General features: G+C 38.8%; 1 protein-coding gene across 1 annotated transcript in view; it reads left to right on the forward strand.

Moving 5' to 3' along the window:
- Positions 1 to 12,318, forward strand: part of ST6GALNAC3 (ST6 (alpha-N-acetyl-neuraminyl-2,3-beta-galactosyl-1,3)-N-acetylgalactosaminide alpha-2,6-sialyltransferase 3) — a 158,131-nt gene that overhangs the window by 37,628 nt on the left and 108,185 nt on the right. Inside the window, exon 4 of the mRNA XM_009884872.1 lies at positions 2,680 to 2,874. Coding sequence (XP_009883174.1) covers positions 2,680 to 2,874 — 195 coding nt within the window. The remainder of the gene's footprint in view (positions 1 to 2,679; positions 2,875 to 12,318) is intronic.

A 12,318-nucleotide genomic window follows, 5' to 3' on the forward strand; every position in this document is an offset into this window, starting at 1 on the left:
GCAGTTGATGAACAATGCAGTGGCTTCCATGAATTCTGAAAGCTGTGAATGGGTTGCAGCTTCTGCAGTGCCCTCTGAAGATTTGCTGGGTTTAATTTTATATTGCATGGCCATTAGCTGAAAAAGGTTCCTCACTGTATCACATTGCCACAATACTTCTCCATTGGCTTCTTCCTTTCCCTCACAGTGACTTCATTCACCCAAATTTTCCATCTCAGTCTTCTGTTGCTTTTATCTTATAAATTACAGCCTCCTAATACATCAAAACAGATAAAGTCATGCGATGGACCCCCATAATGTATGATTTTGTTAACTCTTGTGTATGGGAATGCAATAATATCCTTTCAAATCTTCTGTGTGCTCTCTGTGATTCTCGCTGTTTTCTGTGTCCAGAAACTGAACCGAAGCATGGCAGCAGTGTCTACAGGCCTTATACATGGACACATAAGCCTTGCGTGCTCATGTTCAGTAAAACTTTGTCTACATCTTTCCCAGTATGTTTGCTGTGTAAATATTGTTTTTTCTGCTCAACATTTTGAATTCTAGTTTCTGCAGACTGTCAAATGAACCTCCAGGTAGAGAACAGATTCATCTTACATAGGTGCACTCAGAGCGCACCTTTCATCCCTCTGTTGCCCTTGCAGCAGGTGTGATCTTGTTGCCATCATGTTCAAAAGCTGCCTTAAATGCGTACTTTGCTTGTTCCTGTTGATGGTATTTGTAGACAGGAATTGGGCGATCAGATTCTGCCATAGAATCATAGAATGGTTTAGATTGGAAAGGACCTTGAAGATCATCGAATTCTAACCCCCTGCCATAGGCAGGGACACCTCCCTCTAGAGCAGGTTGCTCAAAGCCCCATCCAACCTGGTCTTGAAGACTTCCAGGGATGGGGCATCCAGAACTTCTCTGGGCAGCTTGTTGCAGTGCCTCATCACCCTCAGAGTGAAAAATTTCTTTCTAATATCTACAACCCTCTTCCAGTTTGAAGCCATTCCCCCTCATCCTATCACTACATGCCCGCGTAAAAATTGCCTCCCAAGCTTTCCTGTAGGTCCCCTTTAGGTACTACAGCCTCAACTCTCTCAGCCTCTCCTCATAGGGGAGGTGTTCCAGCCCTCTGATCATCTTTGTGGCCCTCTTCTGGACCCGCTCCAACAGGTCCATGTCTTTCCTATGTTGGGGGCTCCAGAGCTGGACACAGTACTCCAGGTGGGGTCTCACCAGCGTAGAGGGGAAGAATCACCTCCCTTGACCTGATAGGCACACTTCTGATGCAGCCCAGTATGTGGTTGGCTTTCTGGGCTGCGATCGCACATTGCCGGGTCATGTTGAGCTTGTCATCAATCAGCACCCCCAAGTCCTTCTCCTCAGGGCTGCTCTTGATTCATTCTCCACTGAGCCTGTATTTGTGCTTGGGATTGCCCCAACCCAGGTGTAGGACCTTTCACTTGGCCTTGTTGAACTTCATGAGGTTGGCATGGACCCACCTCTCCAGCCTGTCCAGGTCCCTCTGGATGGCATCTCCCCATCCAGCATTAAGTGTTACTATATACTTATGTAGGCCCTTAGGCAAATAATTTTCCTCCCCTCTGTTTTCTGTATATATTGCTGTTTAGAGGGATACAATTACATTCAGTAGGGTAATTAAACTGTGGCAAATTAGGTAAAGCTAGAATGTAATTAAAGTGCGGTAAAAACACCTGTAAATGATCATTGTTCCATTCCCTCAGGGAAAAATTAAAAATAACCTTTACAATAGAGTATCATACCTAGAATCTTTACATATGCCAAGTAACATGTTTTGTCCTTAAGTAATTTGTCTAGAAGTAATTGACTGCAGTACCTAAACAATAGCTAAAACTGAGGGGAACATCATATTTCTTAAAAGTTTTTTTCCTGCAGACTGGGGAGTTACTCAGGGAAAAGTTGTTGTCTTTCTGTGGTTACATTAACCAGTCCAACCAACTGGATAGGTTAGAGGTGGAAAGCAAAGGCTAATTAGATACAGGCTTCAGATCTGTTACATTGTTAACAATGGAGGTCATCTTATCCGAGATAATAATACCTCATTTTGTAAATTTGTGAACCTGGAATAAGGGAGAATGTTGTGCTGCTTTCACCAACTATTTAGTCTAAAATATTTAAGGTTAGAGTGTGAGTTCTGTTGCACAGGAATGATTTAAAATTAATGCACAATACACATAACCTGTAGTGATCATCTTCACAATAAACTTTGTGTGAGGTGGCTGTCAACGGCATTTTCACTTTGTGTATTTGTCATGTGTCTAGAGCTCTGATGATTTTGAATGGAGACTTTGGTATGGATGTTTACATAAAAACCTTCATTCCAAATACAAATAAAATTTAAAAGTGATGGATGTTTTTTGAAACTTAAAAAAAAAGCTGGTTGGTTGGCGTTTTTTTGAGCAAAACTGATTCATTTCCAACCTCTTCTAAAAGAAACTCTCAAAACTTCTGAAATACAAATTTATTGAAACAAAATGATCCCGTCACCCATCTCCTTGTGTTCCTGCAATAAGGTGACTACTGTAAAAATACTTTCACATAAAGCTTTCTAAAGTGTTTTTACTTCATCCTATAAGAGAAGATATGTATTTTTTATTAAAGCCAATTCTTAATTTTAGTAATTTATTTTCTTTCTTCTTTTCATTATAGAGAAAGTCCATTGTTGCTGTGAGTTTCATTGCAGCATTCCTCTGTCTGATCATCGTTCGTCTCTCCAATGAAGTAACTTTCCCTTTGATCCTAAACTGCTTTGGGCAAACCAGTGTCAAGTGGATACCATTTTCTAATGGCCAAAGGCAGCCTCTAAGAACTCATTATGGATATATAAATGTGAAAACACAAGAGGTAAGACCTGGTATCAAGAGCACAGCAAAATGGACTGGTAGAATTCTCTTTCTCTGACCACATAAATGCTTTTCTACCAACCTGCCCAGAATAAAAACTCAAGCAAGCAATGTTTCTGGGCAAAATCTCTTTTAAAAGTGTGCTACCATTTAAATGATCATTGCACATTTTTAATTTCTGTCATGTCTGCAGTGGAGAGAACACTGACCTGGCCTCAAAATCATGCTTGGTTACAGTGAAAACTGATATTTATACAAGCAGGAGAATTTTTCAGATTAATTTCAAACCTTCCCTCCCTTTAACTCGAAAGGAAATTTTCATGTGTGTGTTTGTGATAAAGTCCTAAAAAATGTTTAATTCTGCCTGAGATACCTGTGGAAGAAGTAGTTTATATTGTGTTTGTATGTGCATAGAAAAGGAAAAGGGAATGATTTGTGAAATGGACGTATGTGAGTGTAGAAAAGTTACAGAGCTAGAGGCTTACTGGATTTTTCTGAAACTATTACATTACCACTTGGTAGCTATTTGACAGCCAGGTATGTATTTCCAGTCTGTATTTTTAAATGCTTTGGCCTGTATCTGCTTTGCAAAATACTTGATGTGTGATAAAAATGCTTGCATGATAAAATTATATTTTACAGGGACTCCTGCTTTAAACTGTCTTAGTCGGCAGAGTATCTGATGACATTGTTGGGTCTTGGTGTAGTGGTGCTTTTCCCCAGACTCTTTGTCTCTCTCTCTCTCTCTGTACTATTTATAACAGATGCAAACTTGCAAAATAAGCTAACATAAAAAAAATAACTCTTTCTAAAAGATGTTCCTGATCAGTTATAGCACTGTCAGTCATGAGAAATACTATCAGACTTCCATTTACTCATACTTATTCTTCTTTATAAAATTTGCAATCATTATATTCATGAATGAAATTCCTTCACATAACAGCTTTTCTAGACAATGAAAATACTTTACCACTTGATGATATTCAGTCCTATAAGTGTATTGGACAAGTTAATTATTATTTTACCTTTTGAGTGTTAAATGTGAAAATCAGAATGAGAGAGGGTTATAGTTTTTAGGAGGCAGCTTCTCTTAAACTTCTGTATCTTTTAATTGTTGTCCATGTAAGATGCAGCACTGAGTATACTGGAAGCCGTAGTAGAGCAGAAAAAGGACAAGCAAAAGGAAAGGAATCCCTTTGAGTCAGGGTGTGAATTCTAGTCCCAGTGAAATGAATGGGAGCTGCTGTTGAGTTCAAAAGGGCTAAGGCTGCATTCAGCATATCTTAAATACAAAAGGACCAGGAACCCACCAAAAATGAGAGGGCAGCGTGTTCTGCGTGTCCCTGGGTTATTGCCATAGTGGCAGGCATGGAATCTGAATGAGGTAGAGCTGCCACGGTCACTTGATCACTATCAGTCTGAACTGATAACTGGAGAGGAGAGGAGCATGCTAATCCATTTTTATTCATCATCGCCTTCATCAGAGGTTAGATGTAGCTTGTGGGAGCCTTAATTCATTCTTAAATTTGATAACACGCTTGGAAGTTCTAACAGTAAATGGAACTGAATGTCCTGCAAGTTGATGACCAGTATCGATTAGTAAGACATTTGTCTCAATTTAGCTTAGGTCATGAAGGACTCCTTAAACTTAGTAAATTTAATTGTTTTCCACCTTGTATTTGCAGATTACATTAATATTTGATAATTAAAATGATAATGAAGAAACTGAACATGCCTTGCTAATTGTGAATGCACTATCCTCTGACTTAATTATTCCCTGTGCAAGGGAAATTTTATTGTGCTGCCCATGTGAAAAGCTTTGACACAGCTCATGTTCCTAACTCACTCGTAGCTTTCTCAGACTACAATTTTTATAACACAGATTGCTTTATAAAATATGCATTTGTATACTATTGGTATTAAAATGGCCAGAAATCCTCAATTGTTCATAGAGATTAAAACCACCGATCTTTCATTTCTGTAAGCACCAAATACCTTGAATTTCTGCTCATTGCATAGAATTAAGATATTCTTTTCTATTTTTTTATGCTAGTATGGAGTGTAAGATAAGCAGAAGGTCCAGTCTGTGAGTGCAGCTAATGCCCTAAAAAAATGTGGCCAAGGTTTTTGCAAAATGGGACACATGCCATCTCATCAATGGGTGAGGACCAAAAGATGAGGAAACTGTACCATAATGAATTATCAGAAAACTATGTCATGGAAAGGAAGATGGCTGAGAAGGCTTTTAAAGACGATTTTTGGCTTTCTCTTTTGTTGAGAGAATCTATGCACACCTGTTGAGTGTGTTCATAGTCTTATAGGGTGTCCTTTGAAGCTTATCACCCCACTGGGTCCTACACGTCTGCTGCTATCCAATATCACTCCCTCCCGTTCCTCAGCCACTTCCAACATCCTTCCTTTTTTCTTCACCTTTTTTCTCTGTTCTCCTTTACGTGTTCCTCTCGGGCTCCACTCTGAGGCCTGGCTGCATGCAGCATGCCAGTGCTCTCTAATCCCAATTTCTCAGTGTACTTTAATAGCACGTATACAAGGTCAACCAAAGAGAGTAATTAGAGTAATTTACCACCAACATGGTCAGTCATCTGATGTGACAGGGAAGCTAGAAAATCTAGATGAGCTCTACATTTCCTGTCCCTCTCTCACGTGCTTACTTTTTGAGGAAAAATGAAAAAAAAAACCAACCCAAGACTTTAATCCAGCTGATTTCTTTTGAGTTAAGGCTGAGTGGAGTGAGACTTGAAAACCTTATGAGATGATGGAAGATCTCCTTCCAAATTTCCTTTGGTGGTTAAGGCTGAAGTGATCAATGATTTGTATTAAAGAAGAGCAGCGAATATGATGATATGAACATCTGTGTTTATGCCAAGTAAAAAACAGTGACGAGTGTATTATTAGGTATGATCAAAATAATGTAGTAAAGATATATTTCAAGGGCGTTGTGTATTTGACTTGACGGTATAACACTATAGAATTTTTATTATTAAAAAGTCTAAAAAAAATAAGCTTACTAGAACTAGGTTGCATGGGAATATTTAATATAAAATGCAAACAGAGACATAACTTAATCCCTAATTAAGGCTATACATAATACAGAGTTGTTGCTATGGTTTCCTTGATTTGTAGCTATAGCAACAGCTTTGGAAAAACTGCCTTTATATACAGTAAACATACTATATTTAAAGTATAAATAGTTGTGAAGTGGTGTATTATACTGGCCCATTATGTCTAGACACATTTCAGTTTGAATTTTGAGATATTTCTGAAATAGACAATTCCTCACCTAGAAAATTAGTATCTAGTTAGTGCCCACCCTCCCTCACCTCAAGAGAAGAGAATCCCTTAGTACTCCTCCACAATGTGATCTCTTTTCCCTTTTCAATGTCCACATCTGAGGGAAATCCCCACGATTCGCAAGAGACTGGCTGCCTGTTTTGCAATATTGTTCTCTCTCTCAAGCACGTGAATTTTCACCTTTCGGTGAAAAGGAACGGTATGGGCAAGATGACATTTCTGTCCCTTACTTCCTCCTCTTTGTACCTATGGATTTTTGGTGATAGGTCCCATGAAATCCATCTTTAATAAACATCACGCCTATCACATGTTCGTTCCTTTTATCCTGTTCCTGGTATTTTTTTCATAGAAAATATTACTTTGATATAACTCCACAGTGGTTACCTAATTGAAACCTACTGTAATTTGAGTAAATTTCACCCCCCCACACCCAAAGCTGATGTAATGATTCTTCTTGTGTATCAAAAATGGGCAAGCAGATAAAAAGAAGCGGGTATAGAAAATATAACCTTCCTCCTTCTTTCGTACCCCTCCTACTCTACAAAGAGTTCTGGCAAAATTAATGAACATCATGTATTTAAATTGCAGCATTATGACATCAATTTAAAACCCATTAGCAGTTTGAAACTTTATGCTAGGCAAGTCTAATAGTGTTCTTGGATATTTGATTGTGCTTCCTGAAAGGTGAATATTGAATAGATTTTTACTCTACCGTCAGTATTAAAATAATATAGCATTTTCCTACATACGTAAAATCTGAAATATAGCTGCAATAACACTTGAAACATAATTATAAGAAGTATATTCAAGTTCTGTACAAAGATTAAAACTGTTCTTGGAAAAGGGTAAGTTCTGAGATGACCTAAAATCCCTACATTAAACTGCAACTGTGAGATCTAATGGCTTCATCTAAAATGAATTCTGAGGGAGAGAAGAGCCTTTGTGTCATGAACATTGAAGAATCTCACAGTATAGTAAGGAGCACTAGATAAAAGGAACATGCATTGTAGCAGTTAAATTTTTTTTTAATCCTATTGTAACTGAAAAACTCATCAATATTGCATTCATGATGAAGAAATAAATTTGGATTCTATTATCACATACCATTTTGTCCCATAACCTGAACAAACTAGTATACAAGCATTAATTGCTTGCCTGTTGTGGCACACACAGCCACATATAAGTGTGAACATACAGCATAAGTCTAGTTTCTTTTTTTTTAATTTTTGCCAGAAGTTCTGTGGCAGAACTCAGCTGAAATAAGTGGAGGTTTCCACAAATGAAATATCACAGATATGAATAAAAATAGGGGGAAGCTACAGACCTTATACATACTTGTGTAGTCTTTGTTGGTTTTTTTTTAAATAGAATAAAGTAATTGCATTAAAAAACAACAGAACCGGAAATATAGAGGAAAACTAACGTAACATGCAGAAATATAAGCTACATGATGTGCTATCTGACTGTAAGATAAGGCATATGCCATTTCAACAATAGCAAAAGCATAGTTGTCAAACATGTTAGGAGTAATCGTAGGAAGGACCCATACCAATCATGAGAGACCATGTTCTTATAAAACTTGAATAACTAAATTAAAAAATGCGCAAAGAATGTGATGGATGTTTTAATATTAGTTTCTTTCCAGATATGGGAAGGAAGAAAAAATTTTAAAAGGACTGAATTTTTATATGAAATACTAAAAATAAGTAAAGCTAGTGATCAACTGAGGAAGGTTTAAGTTTTTCCTCTGTTAGTGATGGATGCAGAATGATACTTACCATGAAGAGAAACTTGGAGAATAGTGCTGAGTTTCGTGTCAAAACAGAAGGCATCAGACTGTGGATTTGCATTCAGCTAACTTCAGAGATGTTTGTTTCATGCTTTTGCTGGGAAGAACTGACTAAAAAGCTACATCAACCAGAATTCACTGTGACAGAAAGTTGCTTTAGTATTTAATTTCTGACACATTCATGACTTCCGTCCTGTCTTTTCCTCTGGGGTCTTATTCGTTGTTACAGCTTAAGAATTCATAGGATATTTTGTTATGAAAAGGTCATCTGTTTCATAGTCATTTATCATTTATATCCCTTCTAAGACACAATTTTATATCAGTTGCTCAGTTACATCATTTCAGCCTTAGTAATCAAGTAATAATGATAATAGTAATAATAATGAAACTAAAATGAAACATGCCATATATTCTTCTGAATTGTTTTTCTGCTTCTGCTATATACATTTTCAGGAACAACTTTTCTTGGAAGTATTACAGAAAGATTGGCTACATAACATTTTTAATGACAATCACATTGCTTGTTACAGGGAATAAGAGAGATTTGTATGGTGGGTTGTTGCTTCCCGTCCCCCCACCCCTCTGTGTCTGCTAACTATACCAGACCTCCCATTCCTGGCTCTGGGAGCCATAGGCCTCCTTCTGAAGGCTATAACCACCAAATGAGCAACTCCAGGAGCACATCTTATATTACAGAAATAAAGAAATTATCACCAGAATCCCCACTGCCCTCTTCCTCTTTCCAGCCCCCTTTTTGCCTGGAAGAAGAGAGAACCATCAGAATAAGCTGCAAGGTCCACTTGAAACCACTCAGGCTGTTATGAACATACAGGAGAGAAGGGCGCACAGATGATGTGTGTCCTCAGTAGAGTAAGTCCTGCCAGCTCAGCCTTTTTCCTTCTGTATATATGGAATTAGCTTAGGTTTTTAAAGCTGCCACAACTCTGATGGTGTCTCATGAGGAAAAGTCAAGTGCCAGGATAAATATATCGAGTATTCTATACAAAGGAATTAAATCTGCTCCACACAGAGCCTGAATGTGATGAGTCAAGCAGTGCTGCTTATGTGGCAGCTTTGCTTTTTTAAAAAAAAAAAAAAAGACGAAGGGACTTGAGAAAAGATTACTATCGGCCAGTGAGCTATGCCATCAAAAGTCAATCCCTAAAGTATCTGGGCTGGTGGAAATAAATATCTATGATGCACAGTCATGGACTGGATTGATCTGTTGAACAGAGCTTACAGGTTATACCGGAAAAGGTGCCTGGTGTCATGGATTTACCATCCACCTTGGTTATATGTAATTTCCAGAGATTTCTCCCACCTTCTTGAGCATTTTTTTACTGCTAGCAAAGGGGACATTTCTATTAGGTGTTAGACTCCTTATGAGAAGGGTCCAGTTGTGTTTTCCATGTGACAAGTGTGAAAATTCCTCTCCAAATGAGAGACATGACACCGTGAAAATTGACTTGAGACCATTTGGAAAACAGAGACAAACTGAAGCTTCGCAGTTAGCCAGCTTGATAGACAAACTTCTATCAGTAAAGCTTTGTTTTAGTTAAATGGCAGATGGACCAGACAAAGTGAATAGAGTATTCTTTGGACAGGTAGAGAAAAGAGCAGGGAGGTTTGCGGTAATAGCTTCTTGAATGAGTCCAGACCGCTGGGGAAGATAGCAAAGGTGGGCTCACTAGTGTAATGAGCAGATGAGGGTGAGGCTTGTGGTTAGGGCGAGGAAGGAGGAACATGCTGCTCTTACTCTGAGTAAGAACTGAATTCTGTTACCATGATGTGATTTCAGCTTTTGTCGATAATAGTTGCTAAATGAAGGATGGGCTGGTTTGCATTAATAGCAAGCAAGGTGTTTTATTGGTGTTCCATTTCATCAGTTGGGTGAGCGGTGCCCTGTCGTTTACTCATGGAATATCCTCCCACTACTGCTGTTTAAAAATTAAGACGCCTCCATCGTAACACGTTCAGTGTCACCCTCCTGAGTTTACACCTGGAGTCTATTTCTCACAGAGATTCAAGGTATCCTTTGAAGCAAAGTGTTGCTGTTCATACTGGATGCAGTGATGACAGCTAACGTGCACTTTGTACTGGTGTATAAAATACACCACAGAGTAAAAAGAGCCAGTGAAAATGGTGTTTTGCTCATATAATTGTTTCTACACAAGGGGTTTCTGCTGGCTATGGCAATCAGCGATTTTAGCTCTTTGAGCTCTTGCCCAGCATAGCTATCCTGGCAGAGATGCACAGCACTGAGCTGACCCGAGGCTATTAATACTTCCCCGCAGGGAAGCAGCATGCCAACCACACACACACAGTCACACATACGTGCACGGGTGCGCATGTAAACACAGCCGCTAGAACTCGCTCAAGAGACAGACTCCTAACTCTGACAATCATGCCAATCACTGGCTAGTTTTAAATCCACAGCCATCTTCCTTGAAAGCCTTTGCTTTCCAAGTTTGCTCCCATGGCCATCTGTCATAGCCTGCGTTTGGCAGCTTCAGGTTCTGCTGCGAGGCTCTGTGGATTGAATACATAGTTTTGTCTTTTTTATTGTTCTCTGAGTTGGTGGAAAGTTTCTACCACGTAAGCCTTTTCTCTTAGGCTTTTTGTTAGATTAAAATGTGAACCTTAAATGCATTTTGGAGCTGTTAATCTGTGCTATCTGCTCTCAGATCGGGCTGGAACAGGTGGACTGGTGTAACTGCTGCATAGAGAGAAATGAGCTCAGAGACGCTCTTAGAGCAGATGCAGATTGCACCAGCAATAATTGCTTTTCTTGGGATAGTCTCTCTTGTCTGGCTGAGTACATTAATCCATGCTACCAAAGATGTGTTATTTGGTCCGTAAGAGGGCCTGTATGGCTGTCGTATCAAAAACCTCATGCCCCTTACTGGCGTTACTATGGTGGCAGTGTGTGCATCTTGGAGCCCTACTTGATAGAGTTACACTATGTGTAAAAGGAGCTACATTTTCTGTGGGTGTAGCTGTAAATTTTGTCTACTCATCATAAATAATTTTTTAACTACATCTAAACCAATAAGTGATATTATCACCAACATTGAAAAGTTCATGGTAAATTGTGTCCGTGGGGCTGCACCCTAAAATGAAAATTCAGCCTAGAGAGGGGTGGGGAGAAAATGAAGTTCTGTGTTATTTGCAGTATTTCTTTCCTCTATCTTTATTTTTCCTTCTCTCCATTTGATGTATTTTTCATATTCAGCTAGTCAGAGATTACAGTAATCTGTTGTTTCCTGTCACTCAGAAAAGCAGTTGTCAAGCCCGTTAGATGGATAAATACAGTGTTAAATGAAATTCCCAAAATGAGTGGAGAGAAATTACTAGAGTGATTTTGGGATTGTCCACTTAATAACACCAATTCATCCTGCATTTTTATCCCCAACCCCAGGGGTGCACATTACTGCCTTTACCTTGTTCATACCAGCCAAGTCCACTTTTCTGCTAGTAATAGCGTTTTTCAAAGTACAGCTTCTTGAATTTGTCTTTAAGAGTCTATTGTAGTTAGGACCCAGAGTTTTGGAGTTGAAATTGATGGAAATGCCATAGGGCTTAGATCAATATTTCTCCAGGGGGCAGAACCTCCTTGCTCCAGTCAGAGACTGCAAAGAATGCTCAAGGGCCTTGTATTAATATTACACCAACCAAAGTCCAAGATCGTTTGGGTTGATCTCCCTGGTTCTAGTTCAGTGATGCTACCACCCTCCCTCCCTTCTGCCTTTTTGAGTACTGGTGCCTAGGATTCATGTTTGTAAAGAAAAAATATAATTTCTGTAGTGCATCAAATTGAAAAAGTATTTTTCTAAGCTTTTCTTCAGATGCCTTCAGACTCCTATGAAATGCCTGACTGCATGCATAGGAGTCACCCCAAAGTAGTTCCAGGGCAGTACACTGAAAGCTTAGATCAGCACTGGCAAATATCCTACAACAGAAATTAAACACCAAGGCGAAGGGTAAGGTTTGGCCTTTAGGTAAAAACAATAACCCTATATTTGATGACATACAGTATATTAGGGAATTGATCAATGACTGACAATTTTGTTCTCAGGGTGTTGGGGTTTTTTAATTATTTGTATTGATTTATTAATATTTTCTAGCTTACAATACAGTTTCTCATGTCATCTTCTTTCTAGCATGTAAAAGATTTGTAATGCCTATCCTATTTCCTGTTAGCTCTTCCTTTTTTGATCCGGTCCATGTTATCCAAAACTGCTGATTTCTTTCTTCAGCCTCCTCTCTGATTTGGCTTGCCCTTCACTGCCTAAAATTTCTTTCACTAGATCATCAAATTACTTCTTCTCCAAAAATATACTACCA

This window comes from Charadrius vociferus, unplaced genomic scaffold, assembly GCF_000708025.1.
Source record: "Charadrius vociferus isolate BGI_N301 unplaced genomic scaffold, ASM70802v2 scaffold163, whole genome shotgun sequence".
Taxonomy (NCBI): domain Eukaryota; kingdom Metazoa; phylum Chordata; class Aves; order Charadriiformes; family Charadriidae; genus Charadrius; species Charadrius vociferus.